Source organism: Gymnoscopelus braueri (genome assembly GCF_963280865.1).
Source record: "Gymnoscopelus braueri genome assembly, chromosome: 11".
NCBI classification, from domain to species: domain Eukaryota; kingdom Metazoa; phylum Chordata; class Actinopteri; order Myctophiformes; family Myctophidae; genus Gymnoscopelus; species Gymnoscopelus braueri.
The window spans coordinates 49845644-49862643 of record NC_137613.1 but is presented as its reverse complement, the minus strand read 5'-3'; the positions used below and the strand labels follow the sequence as shown (position 1 = coordinate 49862643).

The 17000-nt window shown below is 42.7% G+C and overlaps 1 protein-coding gene across 1 annotated transcript in view; it reads right to left on the bottom strand.

The window, feature by feature from the left end:
- LOC308094549 (receptor-type tyrosine-protein phosphatase U-like) overlaps positions 1-17000 on the bottom strand; it is a 164652-nt gene that overhangs the window by 23091 nt on the left and 124561 nt on the right. The window contains exons 18-19 of the mRNA XM_080441273.1: positions 10475-10511; positions 3127-3224 (exon numbers count right to left, since the gene is read on the bottom strand). Of these exons, the coding sequence (XP_080297399.1) occupies positions 3127-3224; positions 10475-10511 (135 nt within the window). The remainder of the gene's footprint in view (positions 1-3126; positions 3225-10474; positions 10512-17000) is intronic.

The following is a 17000-nucleotide window of genomic DNA, read 5'->3' as shown; positions in this document are numbered from 1 at the left end:
CCAATCCGTGTCCCAAGAGAAACCACGCTGCTGATAGAGTAAACCCGTTCAGATTTCAAATATAAACTGCTCACCCACGGATGTTGCAATTATGCACGTTTCCTCAAAAGTACCCGTATATTCCGTATTGTTCAATAAAAAGCATTTGAATCTGATTGGTGGCCATTTTTCTCCATAAGCTTTCAACATCGCGACCGTATCGGTTGGAAGGTGAATTGCACTCCGATACGTTATAACTCTATGAGAAAATGGCCACCAATCGGATTAAAATGCTTTTTATTGAACAATACGGAAGATACGGGTAATTCTGAGGGCCCGAACATAATTCTAACATCCATGGCCAGCCCTTTATATTGAAATATGAACGTTTATGTAGATGAATGAAGCAGTAAGGGAAAGTGCAAACACCTGGTTGAAGTTCATCCATGACGGTAACAGAGCTTGCGAAATAAGATTTCCGGAGGGAGGGGGGGTTTACCAGGCTAAGCAAAGACATGGCTAGCATGCAGAGTAAGAACGCATGGCTCATTTGCATATCCTCATGAACGATTGCAAAATGACGGCTATTTATTATACATAACTAAACGAGTTTAGGGAGTTAGGGGAAACAAGAGTTTGTCATAGTGTCAACATTATATTATATAAGCAAAATATAATGTAGGCTACCTATAGAGTCACTTAGACAGGCAAGACAGTTAACAAAATAAATTGCTGTCTGATATGATGTAAAAACGGGGGTCCGGGATCCCTAGGTAGGGGGTCCTCGTAGCTTTAATTTCAACGTCAATTTTAATGTTTTCCGAGTGAGAAATACAAATGTATAGGCTACTATAAGCACATCACGCTGCTACCCCTGACATTATGCAGAGTATAGGCTATAAGCATGAATATTATTTTATTGCTCAACGATGAGTTTGCCTATTTGTTACATAACTAACAGAGATTGGTTAGAGTTAGGGAAAGCGTTCACAATCACACTCTACAATTTTATTACACTCCTTCTTATCACATATAGCCAAAATATAATGTAGCCTAGTAGGGTGGCCATACGTCCTCTTTTACCCGGACATATCCTCTTTTGGGGGGCTGTCCGGCCTGTCTGGGGGGTTTTATAAAATCCTTCAAATGTCCGGGGTTTTGAGAGTTTGGGTGATATCCCCCCCACTTCTGGGACGAAGAAAAAAGAAAAAAACTCGAGCCGGAGGTTTCTACGGGTGGAAAACGGAACGCTCGTCCTAAAACACACTGCCCCATTTTTTTCGCAGGCCGAGGCCGCCGGATTAGACCGGGGGCGAGGGTGTTTTAGGACGACGGTTCTTCCATTTCAGACTCTGAATCAGACCCCATTGCGCTGCTCGCGCACCTGAAATGTGCGATGGAGACCCGCCAATGTTTCATGACTGATAGACATGAAAGAAGGCCCTTCACAGCTAATAGAGAATTTTACATTTTAAGAATCGGTTCAGAATTGAATGAGTAGCCTACGGCTATAGCTAAATAGCCTGAAGTGTCCTCTTTTGGGGAATTCAGAATATGGTCACCCTAACATTGTAGGCTATACACCTAATAGAAAATTGGACAATATTTAGCTGTTTGTCAGAAAGAAACCATGCAGGAACATTAAGTCAGCCAGTAGCTCTCGTTCTGCTGTGATCAGGTTAATGTTAATGTTACATTATCGACTGCCTACAAGCATCGTTGAACTCGTGGCTCAACGTGCCCTCTGGGGCTCGTGGTAATTATTAATGCTTTGATCATCTCATCAATTGTAAGTCTAGAATGACAGATGCAATGAATACAAGAGTATGTTACGTTATATGTACAGTATATATGCTACAAGCAAGCAGAGCCACACAGTTGAACAAAGTTGGCTCGGGCAGGAGTCGATCCCATCCTCCCGGTGCGTGTGCTTTTCTTTGATTGGCCGAACGTTTATATTCTAGCGCTCCGACCTCGACAATCAGGCGATGTCTTTGGCGCAGTCGGTAGCGCTGTCGCCTCACAGCTAGAAGGTCCTGGGTTCGATTCCCGCCGGGGACGCTGTGGGAGCTGGGGGTGTGTCTTCTCCTCAGTCATCAGCGCCCATACCCTAGGTGGGGTTGGCGAAAGGGCCTACTCTGTGTGGAGTTTGCATGTTCTCCCCGTGTCTCCTAGGGTAGGTACCCTCACAAAAACATGTAGTAATCCTGGTCGCTATACCGCCTCCCCCATGACAGCCGGGGCGCCTGATGGAGGGGAAGGGAACTGGTTGGAATAACGTGTTCCTTCCACGCGCTACGTCCTACCAGGGAAACTCCCCCCTGTCAGGTGACAAGAAGGTCAGTTGGCTCTCATGCATTGAAGGAAGCATGAGCTCGGCCCTGGCCTCCCTAGGTTGTGGGGGACTGATGTAGCGCTGGTGTAGGGCTGGTGTAGCGCCCAGGATCACTTAGGAAATTGGCCCCCGGGTGAAAAAAATGGGTTAAAAAAATCGCGGGAAATTTTTTTTTGTAAAAATTAAAATTAAAATCTGTGCGTGCGTGCGCGTGTGTATGTGCGTGCGACGTGCGTGCGTGCGTGGCTTGTCGAATAACCGGTTAAACGATGCTATTTTGATTTCACGTGTGAAACACAAATGAACTACTTTCTGCTAAATCAAAAACTGATTTCGCTTTTCCGAGGGGAGCAGAGGTCTGGGGAGAGACTCCAGCACCACGGACAGCGCCTAGCTCTTGGCCAACTGCTTGAAGGGACGTAAGTGCCAATTCGCCCACTGAATTGGCTCCAAGTGTTGACATCTGTGGTTTCATTTGATTGGAGATTGCTGTCATCTGCGCTCTGATCAGCCTTGGGTTATAAAAGCTGCAGGTTTCTCCTCAGAAAGAGCTCACCCTCCTCGGTGGAGTATAGATAGATAAGGGGATGTGCATCAGGGCTGACCTTGGAGCACCGTCATCAAAGTAACTGGTGATTACTCATGGCTCTCTACTGGGACCGGAAAGACACCAAGTACCATCCACCAAGGACAGCTACAACTGCTGCTCTGATACATCTACTGCATATAACAAATGATAAAGGGCAGCTCCATAAATACATGTTGCCTCCATCTATCTTCCCAGATGGGAGGTTTGGTCCAGAGGTACGTACCCTGCCCACCTCCACCAGCTTGGTGATCATGACGATGCTGAAGCAGTTCTCCTGCCACACCATTCTCCAGAAGTCATAGATCATCTCCTGCTTGGGACCTGTGGAGGAGGTGAAGGGGGGGAAGGGGGAGGTGCGCACGCAAACAGGCAAGGGAGAAGAACAGAAAGAGGCGGAGATGCAGAAAGAAATGGAGGCCAAGAACGAGATGCAGACGAAGAAAGAGGTGGAGGCAAAGAAGGAGGCAGAGGCACAGGTAGACATGGAGGTGAAGAAATAGAGGTACAGAAGGAGGTGGAGGAACATAAACCGAAGCAGATACAGAAAGAGGAGGATGAAAATAAAGAGAAGGAGCAGACAGAGGAGAGGATGTGGGGGGTGGAGAGATGAGCCATAAGTCAGAGCAAATAGCAGCAATAACCATCAACACAGACACGCTGTAATCCATGCCAGAGAATAGAGTAACAAAGTGTCATTTGTGAACTATTGTCCATTCTGTGTTCTTCTCCTACTGGGAGAAATGTCATTTCAATATACCCACAAATCCTGAGATGTTGCGTAAACAAAGCCCTGCGTTGGCTCACCGAGGCGCCGTTCGCTGACACAAATCACAGTCCCCGGGGCAGATGACACTTTCATTGATTTCATTACACTGTGCCTCTGATAATATCACAAGGCTCTATCTCATACTGGCTGCTGAGCTGGTTATGGTATGTCTTTTTAATGATCAACATGTCCCTTCATTTTGAACACTTCTTGACACCCACACAGCTTCATAGGAACACTGTGTGACATCGCCTGGAACAGATTCACATGACCTTCACTGAAGGTCACACCTTATCAGTCCTGCTACATGATTGATGCTGACACGATGGGATCACTTCGTATTCTCTCACAAATGCACATCTTCCAACACACAGTGGCTTTGTTCCTATTAAAAGGAGCATAGTGGCCCGGACGGTTGGCATAATCGTCTGGGCACCTAGGCTGGAAATCCCGACGACCTTTGCTGCGTGTCAACCGCCCCATCTCTGTCCCCATTTCCTGTCAGCCTACTGTCCTGTCAAATAAAGGTATAGAACCCCAAAGACAAATCATAGAGAAAAATAAATGGAGGATAGTATCCTTCTTTATGACAATAAAAAAAATTAGAAAATAATAATAACTGCTAAAAATATCGGTCACTTTTTTTTCCACCAAAGTCTGTTCGGTTTCACAATTTTTTTTTTCAGATTTACTTGTTATTTTCATCATTCAAAGAACCTCTTGGATGGTTATGATTATTAAGTTATGGCATATAATAAAATCCTCTATAGATACAGACTATGAATACCATTTTCACTGCCAAAATCTATTTTATGCTCTATTCTGAAGGGCTTCTTCAAACGGTGCTATTGCATCACAAAAAACAAAGCTGGTGGAACAGTGAGGAGTAGCGGTGCCACACATTTACATTTACAGCTTAACATCTGACAGCGAATCCAACCCAAAAACAGACACATCTGATTCACTGAAACACCCACAAGTAAAGCACCATTTGGGCCAACGGAGGGCTTTGATCTTAACAGTCTAAATCACTGTCAGAAAATCAAATTATAGCAGCACTTGTTCTTCCTTGCATCATAATTATTTTCTACCTTTGTCTTAACAAGGCATGTGTTTGTGCCCCAGGCGAACCTTACAACGCTCTGTGAAGGCTGAGAGACACAGAGAAACAATCATAGCTGCCTTCTTAAAAGACTATAATAGTATCATATGGCAGCTACAGTTTTGCCTATATGTGACCCAGTACAGTGGTTTTAGACACAAGTAGCCCATGGTCATTTTTCAGCTTTTTGCAGATCATGTAAGTACAGAATACAAAGCTTTCAAATAATTCATGAATTGAAATTGAAGCACATTTGAATAAGATAATGCTCATTTGAATCTTGCTAAACCAGAATAGTCCAAGCTGAAAAAATCACTTCTAAAGAATTAGCACTTTTAGCACCTCTCAGGGCCTAGTAATGGGCGTGAACAATGGGTAATTTATTCAACCCCTAACCCCTCCTCTAATCACTCCCCTGTTATCACTTTTCAGTCAGCTGTCAACTCGATAGAAACTTCATGCAACACAATAAAATATTGTCCACTGTTACAACACATAATTTTCACAAAATATTGCCATGGTTAGAAAACAGAATAGCCTAAAGACCAGACCAGATGCATACCAAACTGAGGGCCCTTGAAATGTAAACGTTTGAGCACCAGGCCCCCATAACTCTGAGTGTGTATAAATGGAACCAAATGGACCGTTAATGGTCCAAATGAATGAACCAAATGGACCCCTACGCCTCAAAAGACGGAGAATCGTCTCGGAGAATCGTGGGGGGAAAGCGTGCCGTCGAGAGAATACATTCCATGGTTTGAATGTGGCTTGTTTTCGCCCAAAAGCAACAGAAATAAGAGAAAATAGATTTTTCTAAATCCTTTAACGTTAGATCGGACGGGTCTGGGTTTGTTGTGATCACATTATTTCCGGGTCTACTGTTCTCCAGAAGTCATAGGATCACTCATAGGTTGGCGAACAGCGCCCTCTAGCGCAAGCCATTGAAAACACTGCACACTCGTCAACTCGTCATTGGCAGTGTGGACCTCGGGCCACCTGATGAGTGCACTCGTCAGTGGCAGTCGATGAGTTAAGCTCATTTGTGGCTTTTCATTACCAGTGGTGTAAAGTAACTAAGTACATTTACTCAAGTACTGTATTAAGTACAATTTTGAGGAACTTTTACTTTACTGGAGTATTTCCAATTGTCTATACTTTTACTTCTACTCCACTACATCTCAGAGGCAAATATTGTACTTCTACTCCACTACAATTATTTGAAAGCTTTAGTTACTAGTTACTTTGCAGATATAAATTATTACATTATAAAACACACATTAACCACTTTAGCCTTATTTTATACATGGGCTATTTGAAAATAGCCGATCTACAAGCTCACAACGCGTCGCATCGCAACGCGTTGTGAGTTTGTAGATCTGCTATTTTCAAACATTTTTGTACTTTTACTTTTGGTACTTTAAGTACATTTTGATACCAATACTTTTGTACTGTCACTCAAGTAATTTTTTTATTTGGGACTTTTACTTATAACAGAGTACGTCTACATTGCAGTATAGATACTTTTACTTAAGTAAAACATTTGAGTACCTTTTCCACCACTGTTCATTACCCACGAATTGTGTCTCCATCTGTTAGAAGGGGACACATATTAGCCTGGTTCCAAACCATAGACCCCGCCCACTCTCTGAGTGGACTGCCTGTTGGTCTGGTGTTGAAATGGGAGCCTGGGACTTTCTTCGATACCAAAAAGTACCGTCCAATGAGAGTCGAAGGAGGGGGTGGGTCTCACAACGAGCCAATCAGCGAATATCTGCTAAAAAACAAGCTGTGCGACGACGTCAGATGTAGGCGGATCCGTGGATCTCTTGTGATTGGTTTAGGGAAATTCGAATCCCTGCCTCCCCCTGGTAATCGCCGACACTGCAGCCAATGTCAGACTGAAGGCTCCACGCAGCTTCAGGCTGATAATCAGGCTATGACACATATAACGGCGTAGTCTGGGCTGTATACCGTGGGCAAACGGCGAGGGGAGCAGACGGCAGGCTCCATGGATCAGTATGCTCTCATAACAAACACCATGACTGACTACTCCTTCTCTCCATGGGTAGTGTTCGTAGCTCACTCTCCTGTTTGGTAAATCACTGATATCACACTTTATGTTAATTTCTTCGGCTGCAGCCGGCCCCGTCGATACATCACCAGAGGCTCCAAAGGAGGAACGGGACGCTGATTGATCCCGCCGTCTGGGTCGATCCGTATGCATGGCACGCCGCGCCGCTCCTTCAGACGCCGCAGCACGCCAGGCTCTCGGGGCGAGGAGCGAAATTGGCGTTTCGCTGCCTCCTCGTCCCGTCTCCCTTCCTCGTCCAACTCTCTCCCACACCTTCATCCTGGACAGAATACAGAATGGGGCCCATGCAGAGCACCTGCTGCTCTCCTACACAGGAACATGTGGCTCCAGGCTCAACTCGTTGGATCAGCTTCTATGGGCCTCTGCAGCAAGCAGCCCACAGAGAGGCAGACTATTCATATGCAAACACCCACCGTTGATGCATTTCACTCAATACTGTACGATAGTTTAACCCATTTGGAGAGGGAAGGATTAATTTTTTTAAGCAAACAATTGTAACTCAAATCTTTGCTTCTGGGGATTCTACAAAATGCCTATGACAGTTTTCTGAAAAACTTGTTGTGTTATCAGTGGGATTCCAACTTTTCCATGTCAAATGTATCTGTATTTGGTTGTGTACCCACATCTCAAAATAAGTTGTTCCAGGGACCCCCAGAAGCAAAGATTTGAGTGGGAAAAAAATTTGCTTTAAAAAACATACAGGCCTATATCCAAAGATGTGCACACATTTTCAAGATTTTCAAAAATATAGCAGATCTACAAGCTCATAGCGCGGCACTCGGTGCCGCGCTATGAGCTTGTAGATCTGCTATTTTTTTAATAGCCCAAAGTATAAGATAATGGTTAAAGTGGTTACACAGATGCTTCCCCAGTCTTAATGGGTTAAAAGTGTGCAGTGTGTGCGTGCGTGCGTTTGTGTGCAGTGCACGCACACATGACAAAGTAATACAGACAGATGGTGTGAGAGACAGAGGGAGAGGTGTGGGGGGAGAGTGATGTGTGAAAGTGTGTGTGAGAGAAAAGGAGACAATTTCATGACTACACGTTTTTTTTTGTGAAGCAGCGAGGTTGCAACCAAAGACACAAGACAGACAAAAATCAGAAGGGGATTACGCACTGAAGAAACACACCGACTGAATAAACAGAAGACTTCTTTAGCCGTGTTTATTTGTGTTTGTGAAATGTGTGTTCGTGCCCGTGGTTTGCGGGCGACATAATACTTTATATAACGTACAGAATGACAATGCACCGCCGTCTCTCCTCTGCAGAAGAAAGACACCGAAGTAACCACTTCACAGAGAGATGGTGTAACAGCGTTGGAACCAAGGGCCCAGCTTCCTGCTTTGAAATTGAGTCTATATAGGAAGTAAAACTTCATATGACTATGAATGAATTGAATACCAAGGAGTCAAGGACCTCAATGGAAACAAGACCGCAAGGTCTTTTTTGGACGGACCTTTTAGACAAAGTATTTTAAATGTAATTGTGCTGTTTTAATGTTTTTTGCCTAATCAAATATTCAAATCAAATCAAATGAATGGCCTCGCCTGTAGGTTCGCTGTTTTACCCCTGCTGGTGTCTTTCTCCATTCAAGTGGGTGGGTTTTTGACGAACTTTAGACTTGATTTTTATACCGTAAAAACCAATAGCATTCATTCCCCGCCCCCGTTCTTGATTGACAAGCTACCCAACCAATAGCATTCTTTCCGGTTGCGCAGGATATGACGCAATATGACGTGATATAGAAACATGGCGGATTTGAAATTCCTGAACAATCGGCTTCATTTACGGTCTGTAGAAACCAATGGCATCACTTTGTCCATTCATTTTTACAGTCTATGGTTGGAACTGACTGACAGTTGTCATCAGTTTTAACGTCTGGTAGACTCCCGTCCAGGACAGGCTTCAGACACGCCTCCTGCAGAAGACTTGGGTTCAGATCTGAACCCATTTGATTTGGCAAGTGGATAGCAGAGTTCAAAAGACAACTATAAACCAGTTCCAACCCCATAAGACCGAAAGGGGAATGCTCCAACCGCTACACTAGGGCAGACTGACTGACAGTTACAGTGAGTTATTTCCGGACCGTTTCATGGGGGATGGAAGAACGCGACGGTTGTCAGGAGACAGTCAGGCGGAGTGTGACGAAACATTGGCTCCCATGTTGTTTACATATTTATTATTCAAACAGTTCATTTCAACATCGACAGCCGGGGATTCGTGTGGAGAAGCAAGACTTGTCCCTACGAGTCCACACAAATATGAACAGTGGTGAAAAGAGTACTCGAATGTTTTACTAAAAGTATCAATACTGCAATACAGGAATACTCTGTTACAAGTAAAAGTCCGGTATTCAAAATGTACTTGAGTAAAAAGTACAAAAGTTTGGGCATCAAAATATACTTAAAGTACCAAAAGTAAAAGTACTCGTTATGCAGAATGTCCCGTTTCACAAATGTTTTGAAAATAGCAGATCTACAAGCTCACAACGCGTCGCATCTCAAATAGCCAAAGTTTAAATAGGACTGAAGTGGTAAATGTATGTTTTGTAATAATAATCCAAATCTACAAAGTAACTAGTAACTACAGTTTTCAAATAATTGTAGTGGAGTAAAAGTACAAAATTTGCATCTGAGATGTGGTGGAGTAGAAGTAAAAGTATTGAAATGTGGAAATACTCCAGAAAAGTTAAAGTACTTAAAAATGTTACTTAAGTACAGTACTAAAGTAAATGTAATTAGTTACTTTACACCACTGAATATGAAAACACGTTGTCCACCGTCATTGTTATGTGTTATACCACTGGTTATCCACGTGGGGTCCAGGGACCCCCATGGTGTCCTTGAAGAGTTGAGGGTCTGCAACTTTGAGAGTGTACGGATGTAACCAAATGGACCCTTAATTGCGGGCCCATGTAGTTACGTTTGCACTAATCTCTCAAGAACAGATTCAGAGCTGCGCTACTGAATCTGTGCGCGTTAGCCTACAAGTGGGCGTGCCTTCAGATCAGGAAGCAGGCTGCGCTTTACCCAATCAAATGTAGTGGCAGGGATTTACATCTGTGCGCTCGCTTCCCACTGGAAACAAACCCAAACTCATTTAACAATAGCGTCCTCGGAGCCGACACAACCACGGAAAGTTAGTAACATTTTTAACTTTATCTTTCATCACAGAGACAAGTGGGCTTATAACCAAAACGATCCATGCTCTTTGGGAGAAATGGTATTAGTGTTCTGTGGATAAATATTGTTAGTGGGAATTAAAACATAGGCGCACCACTTCCGGTGGAGGGCTGAGGGCAGACCAAAACCCCGGTTTCCAGTGAGCATAGGTCTACTTAATCACTCCCCCCAGAGTCAAACAAAGGTAGAAAAACAGCAGAGGGCGGTGTTTTTCCTTTTTTTTGACGATGGGTTCCCAGACTGCGTTTGCACACACTCTAGAGCTAAATTAACACTTAGGATATTACAGTGTAGATTGGGGCGCCACCGATCAAAAATGCTATCAAATGGGGGTCCGTGGCCTAACGCATATCAAACTGGGGGTCCTTGAAATGAAAAAGGTTGGAAATCGATGTGTTATAATGTCCGCATTCCGTGCGTGAGACTCACCTTGGGTGGCGATGAAGTGGTTGGATCGCTGGTAGCCCTGTATAAAGTTGACAGGAGGAGAGAGGAGAGAGGTTGGAGAGAACAGAGAGAGCTGGTCAATAACGATAGAAAATCACAATATGAACACGGAGTCTGGGGCCTCTGACACTCATTCAGCATCAAGTCATGGCTCATTGGTCTAAGAGCTTCGGGGTCGGTGGAAGCATAATGTCTGCTGCACTTTTTTTTATAAAAAAAAAAATACTAATCTGTGCTCTGCCATCGATGATTGCTTTTTATCGAGCAGCCAAATGGTTGCCTTTTGTTGTGGTATCACACTTAAAATCATGAAAAGATGATCTTTGTCCCCGCCTGCGTCTGTGTGAGCCGGGGTCGTTATGAACAGAGTGAGAGAGGCTGCACGCCAATGCTGGCCTGGCGGTCAGCTCCCAGCATGCAACTGTGGCTCCCTGGTCAACCGTAAATAGACAGTGAGTGAGTGATCTGTGATCTTATTGTACCTGAGTGACTCTGACTGATTTGGCTGAACGTCTCCTTTCTCCTTCTGCTCTGCTTAATCCATTCGATCCGGGAACGCATCTGTGTCATTTTAGATGTCTTTGGCTATTCAAAAAATAGCAGATCTACAAGCTCATAGCAAAGATATGAGCTTGTAGATCTGCTATTTTTTGTGAAAAATCGTGAATTTCTTTGCAAATCTCTGAATATATATATTTTTAAAGCGTAACTAAAATCTTTGCTTCTGGGGGTCCCTGGAACATAATATTTTACAAATGTTCGCTTTAAAAAAATATGTATTCAAAGATTTGCACACATTTTTACGATAAAAAAAAAATAGCAGATCTACAAGCACATAGCGCGGCTATTTTTGAATAGCCAAATAAATCTAAAATGACAGAGATGCGTTCCCGGATTGAATGGGTTAACAGCAGCTATGATACAGTGTGATTTGCCTTATTTGTGGCGACTTAGCCCTCCTCCAGGCAAAGCCTCGTGTAGTAAAATGTAAAGAAGTGCAGCAAGATTCATTCCTAGGCTAAAGCTCTGCATCGCTTTCCTGTGACGTGATTCCAACTCCTGCATACACATAATACACACGTGTACCACAGACACAACATATGTCACACACTGACTCTACTTATTTCATTACTGTACATATTCAGCCAGGCAGCCAACCAAAATGTCATTCTGCAACATGTCATGGTTGTCAGAATAAAGTTGAGATGGACAGCCATTGCTATGGAAAAGTGCAGTGACCATGATTCCCATGAGCCTTTTGGTGCCCAACTCCCACAGACCAGCGCGTTTCATGTGTGTTACCTTGGCAACCACGGTGCCAAACAGGAGGCAGGCGAGGACACAGAAAAAAATATCACAACAGATGATGGAAACGAAAAAGATAACATGCACAAGGCCACTGTACGTACTTGACACCACACAAGCAAATCAATTACATTCTGAGAACGAAAGAATGTCTTCCAAAATGCTATTTTTTTTGGCTTCCTTTAGATTAGAGTCAAAGAAAATCTATATTCACTTTGACACAACATTTTTTTTTAAATCTCCCAAAGGACTTAAACAATTCTTCCACTGTTCTTCCAAGTTTATCTCAACTTATACCGTAGTCCTTCTTACAGGAGGAACTTTGATTGGATCAAACAAATAGTGCAATACCCAGAATGCTTCACTTAAGGGCCATTCACACTGAGCACTATAAATATAACTATAAAAATATAGTTTTAAAAATCAGTCAAGTGGATGGCAGAGTCCACGCCACAACTATAAAAAAAATACAATGGGAAACGATATAGTTATAGTGCTCAGTGTAAACAGCCCTTTAGAATAGGTCAGATTCTTCATCACTGGTGGTCTCTCGCTTGGCCCAGGCAGTGTTGACGGCTGCCTGCGATTCCGCCTCTCGTTGCCATATTTTATGGGGAAATATGTATCCTTGGGGGAAATGTATTCTAGTGGAAAAAAAACAATAAAATCCACACACCAGACTGCTGCTCCCATCGTGGATTTATTTATTGGCAACGCTTCGAGTCATGAGGCTCTTCGTCAGACCTTACTCACTTACGTTAATGTGTTCTATTTCATACGAGACAAGGAAGTCGGGCTCCGTAGTTCAGCGTATACTCCAGTGACGTCACTAGCCATGGGACTTTAAAGCCAGTGGTGGAGTCACAGGGCGAACTTGCCGCCATACAGTATGTATTTCACTCATTACTCACACCCTCAGATACAGAGATTGAGTTGAGAAAACGACAGAGTGCTCCTTTAAGTCAACCATATTAATTCACATTCACTGCCTGAATTATTTCAGATTTTTTGCAGTTTTATGCCAGAGATTTTTCATTGAAAAAAAAAAAGTACTCAGGAGCCGAGATACAGAATTTTTAAGTTTTAAGTTAACAAGGAAGTGGATAGGAGTTTAGATTTTCGAAAAATCATATCTCCTTGGTCTTTGGGTCAAATTAAAAAAAAATATATATAAAAAAAAAAGAAAAAAAAAAAGAAAAACAAGTTAACTCGATCTAGGCAATCAAGTGATAGATTTGAAAAACGAGTTAACTTGATCTAGGCAATCAATATGTTAAGGTGTGTGCCAGCATGCACCACTTTTGAAATGTGGTTACATGTCTGATAACTTGCGACAGAACGCCTGCCCTGCTGTGCAGTTTATCGCCATTGGCTTTGAGCGAACTCGTCCTCCTATGCATGATGCGACCTAGTGGATTCTTCTACAGATGTATAATGTGACCTAGTGGGTTCTTCTGTGTGGAGTCTCTCTGATTTATTTATTTGATTTATTTGGTTTACTTGATTTGCACAACATTTTTTGTATACATATGCAGGACATGTTCATTCTTTCCAAGGGAAAGTTTAAGATTTAGTTGTTGTGCCGATGAGGTAGGAAACCCTAGGGGGGCTTATGTGAGAACCTCACCATATCATATAATTTGATTTGTTTAATATTAAAAGCAAAAGACGAACAAAAAAACAAACAAAAAAAACAACAAAACAAAAAAAAGAAGAAAAAAATATATATATATACATATATATATATAGAAACATGATAAAGAGAATAGGTCAAATGATAAATATAAAAGTACGAAACTGGGCATAAGAGACAAAAAGGCCTGATTCTGGAGGATGCATCAACATCAACATCTAACTCCAGGTGAGGAGATAGATGTCCCCCATTAGAGTTGACGCACATGAAAGAAGGGAGGTAGAGAGCAGCCACAGCCAGTTCGTCTCAATTAAACTCAGAGGAATAGCAATGATCAAGAAGGCTCAGCAGCTCATATAGCAGGAGGGAGGAACGGACGGCGTGGAGAGCTGGCAGGGATACAGAGGGAGGCAATAGATGATCAGGGGGTAGATGGAAAGAGAAGAGAAGCCAAGTACTTACTTCCCTGTTTATCCGAATCTAAGAGACGCCAAAGGTTGAGAACGGGGGAGGGGAGAAAAGAGAACGAGAGAGAAGAGGGAAGGAGGGGGAGGAAACAAGAGCTAGTTAATGTGATCACAGAGCAGTGGGAGTCGTGCTTGTCGACGTGCCGCCCAGCGACCCTTCACGCCACTGTTCGGGGGGGGAAAAACATATTTTGTAATGCATCCGGGTACCCATGGTTATGACAATTATTCTTCTGCTCCTGAGTCCTGTAGCGGATTGTACTCAAGTACTGTACTTAAGTAAAGTTTTTAGGCATGTGTACTTTACTTGAGTATTTCCAATGCTTTTACTTCTACTCCACTATCTCAGAGGCAAATATTGTACTTTTACTCCACTTCAATTATTTGAAAACTTGAGTTACTAGTTACTTTGCAGATATAAATTATTATATTATAAAACATACATTAACCACTTTAGCCCTGTTTTATACATAGGCAATTTGAAAATAGCCGATCTACAAGCTCACAACGCGTCGCATCGCGACACATTGTGAGCTTGTAGATCTGCTATTTTCAAACATTTTAGTACTTTTACTTGGTACTTTAAGTATATTTTGATGCCAAGTAATATTTTGAACACAGGCCTTTTACTTGTAATAGAGCATTTTTATATTGTGGTATTGGTACTTTTACTTAAGTAAAATATCTGAGTACTTCTTCCACCACTGGTCGAGGCACAATGGACGAGGAGAGATCGAAATAGAGAACCATCAAGAGTTACAGTGTATGACACACAATCCCATCATTATAAAAAACCTTCCCAAAAAGAGAATGCCTGGTGAGTCATAGCCCTAGAGCAGGGGTGGGTAACTTTGATGATGGAGAGGGCCACTATATTTACACACTCACTCCAGAGGGTCACATTACCGTCGGGAAGACACCTCTTATCTCCGTATTCTACCTTTTTTCGTAAATTAATGCCGTAACCATTCTATGTCACACAAAAGTAGCAAAAATAGCCGATCTACAAGTTCAAAACGCGTCGCAGTGCCACTCGTTTTGAGCTTGTAGATCGGCTATTTTTGTTATTTTTGAATTGGAATCCTGAAAAGTAAAATTTGTATTTAATTTCACAAATGCATTTAGTTATACTTATGCTAACTTAAATAGTTAAACTTATGTTAGCTACTTATGTTAACTTAAATACAAATACATTGGACATAAAAAGACAATAGAATTTTAATACTAGTCATTAAGCTACTAATGTAGACTGAAGTAATTAAAGTGGGTCATGTTTGCATGTTTGGAATTGTAACAGCTGAAATCAATAATGTATTAATGTTCCCATATTAACCTGCGGGCCGCATTAAGTGAAGGTGGGGGCCGCATGTGAACCCCGGGCCGCCAGTCGCCCATGTATGCTCTAGAGTTTGGCTATTCAGGTGAGGAATCAAGTTGCCTGGAATACTCAGCAACGACAAATGTCCCACACTGTGTGTGTGTTCTCATTTGTTTTCTGCATGCAGCGAGGGCAACGCTTCGCGCGTGCCTATTAGGGCACTGTTGCACTGGCAGCGTGCTTTGCACAATTGCACTTCACAGAGAGAGCTGATAAGAGAAGCAACAAGCCACCTGTGGAGAGAATCGTGTTCAAAAAGAGTCATGAATGTCACAGAGTTCTATGGTGAAGACAAACATCAACTCTCTTTATTTAAGGTCACTGGAGGCTATTATTTTCAAACATTTCCTGAATATGTTAACGAGTGGTGTTTAGTGTTGAGTGGTTATTCATACATGCATAAACTATACCACACACTGCTACATAAACTATACCACACACTGCTACATAAACTATACCACACACTTCTACATAAACTACACCAATGCTAACATCAGGCTAGGATGTTGAGACAAGAATGTTTTGTCTTTTGACTTGAGCCACCTATGTCTCGAATTACATGTCTTGGGAAGGGCTGGCATCTGCCTACAACATGTCCGACAATGTCCCAGTTTGGTCACAGCCGGAGACCCGAGTTACATTTTCTTTCCTCTTAACCTTTGGGAAATGGCAATGGTCTATCTACTGTGACCTAGGTGGCTTCCATTTTAGAGAATCATTGTGATGTAAGGTGGCAAACAAGGGTCCTGCCTGCCATGACATGCAGGCAACGCTGTAGACAGCACGCTTAATGACGCCAGAGAGCTTTCACTCTAATGGAGTGTCTCACTCTAAAGAGAGCAGGCACTGAACTGTTAAATAGCTCCTCTTCAAACTCTCTCCACCCACATAACGCTGCTGCATCAAGGCAACCAATCCAGTCCTCATTGTCCACCTTCCATCTGCCTTTGTCAAAGACACAATGGTGAAACTAAAGGCCCTAATACAGTATTCAGAGAGTAGAACAAGCCCTATCGAACCCCTTCGCTTTCACATCTATTATAAGCACTTGACTTGATGCATGCAGTGCTAAAACAGAGCAAGAGTTCTTAAAGAGAGGCTTTTCAGTGCCAACTCTGAATGACCTTTTCTTTATGAGCTAACAGCAGATCTCAAAGTAAAAAAAGTGCTTGTTCTTCAGAACCTTTATAGGTCCATCTGCTACGAAGCTGCTGTGATGTGATGTGACAGGTGCTACGCTCTGCCGCTGGGATTGGAGAGGCTTGCTGAGATCCTCACTGCGGTTGAACCGCTGATGTGATCAAAACCAACAAAAGATGAGAGGATCAAGCCTACTTTATTGGAGCCGAAGGTGGTGCCATGTGGCGCCGCGGCGCCTTAATACAAGCGTTTTTGGTCACAAGGCAAGCTTAATGGAACTTGAAGGATTTCCGGCCATCACTGAGAGGAATATGTATGTGCTAGCACGTTTACATTTGCTAGTAAGTTTGGTTAAAAAAAGTGTTTTTATTAAAAAAAAGTTCTATTATTCTGATTGTGATCATTGCCATACGGAGAGTTTGTTCAGTAACAGGGGTCATTTTTGCTTTCGTTTTATCACTTCCAATTGTTTATCCTGTATGAGTTCTCTCCACTGATTGGATGAAATTGGCATTGTGACCTGAACATGGAAACTTATTTTCTGTTAAAGGAGAATTCCGGACAAATTAAGTGTTATCTTTGATG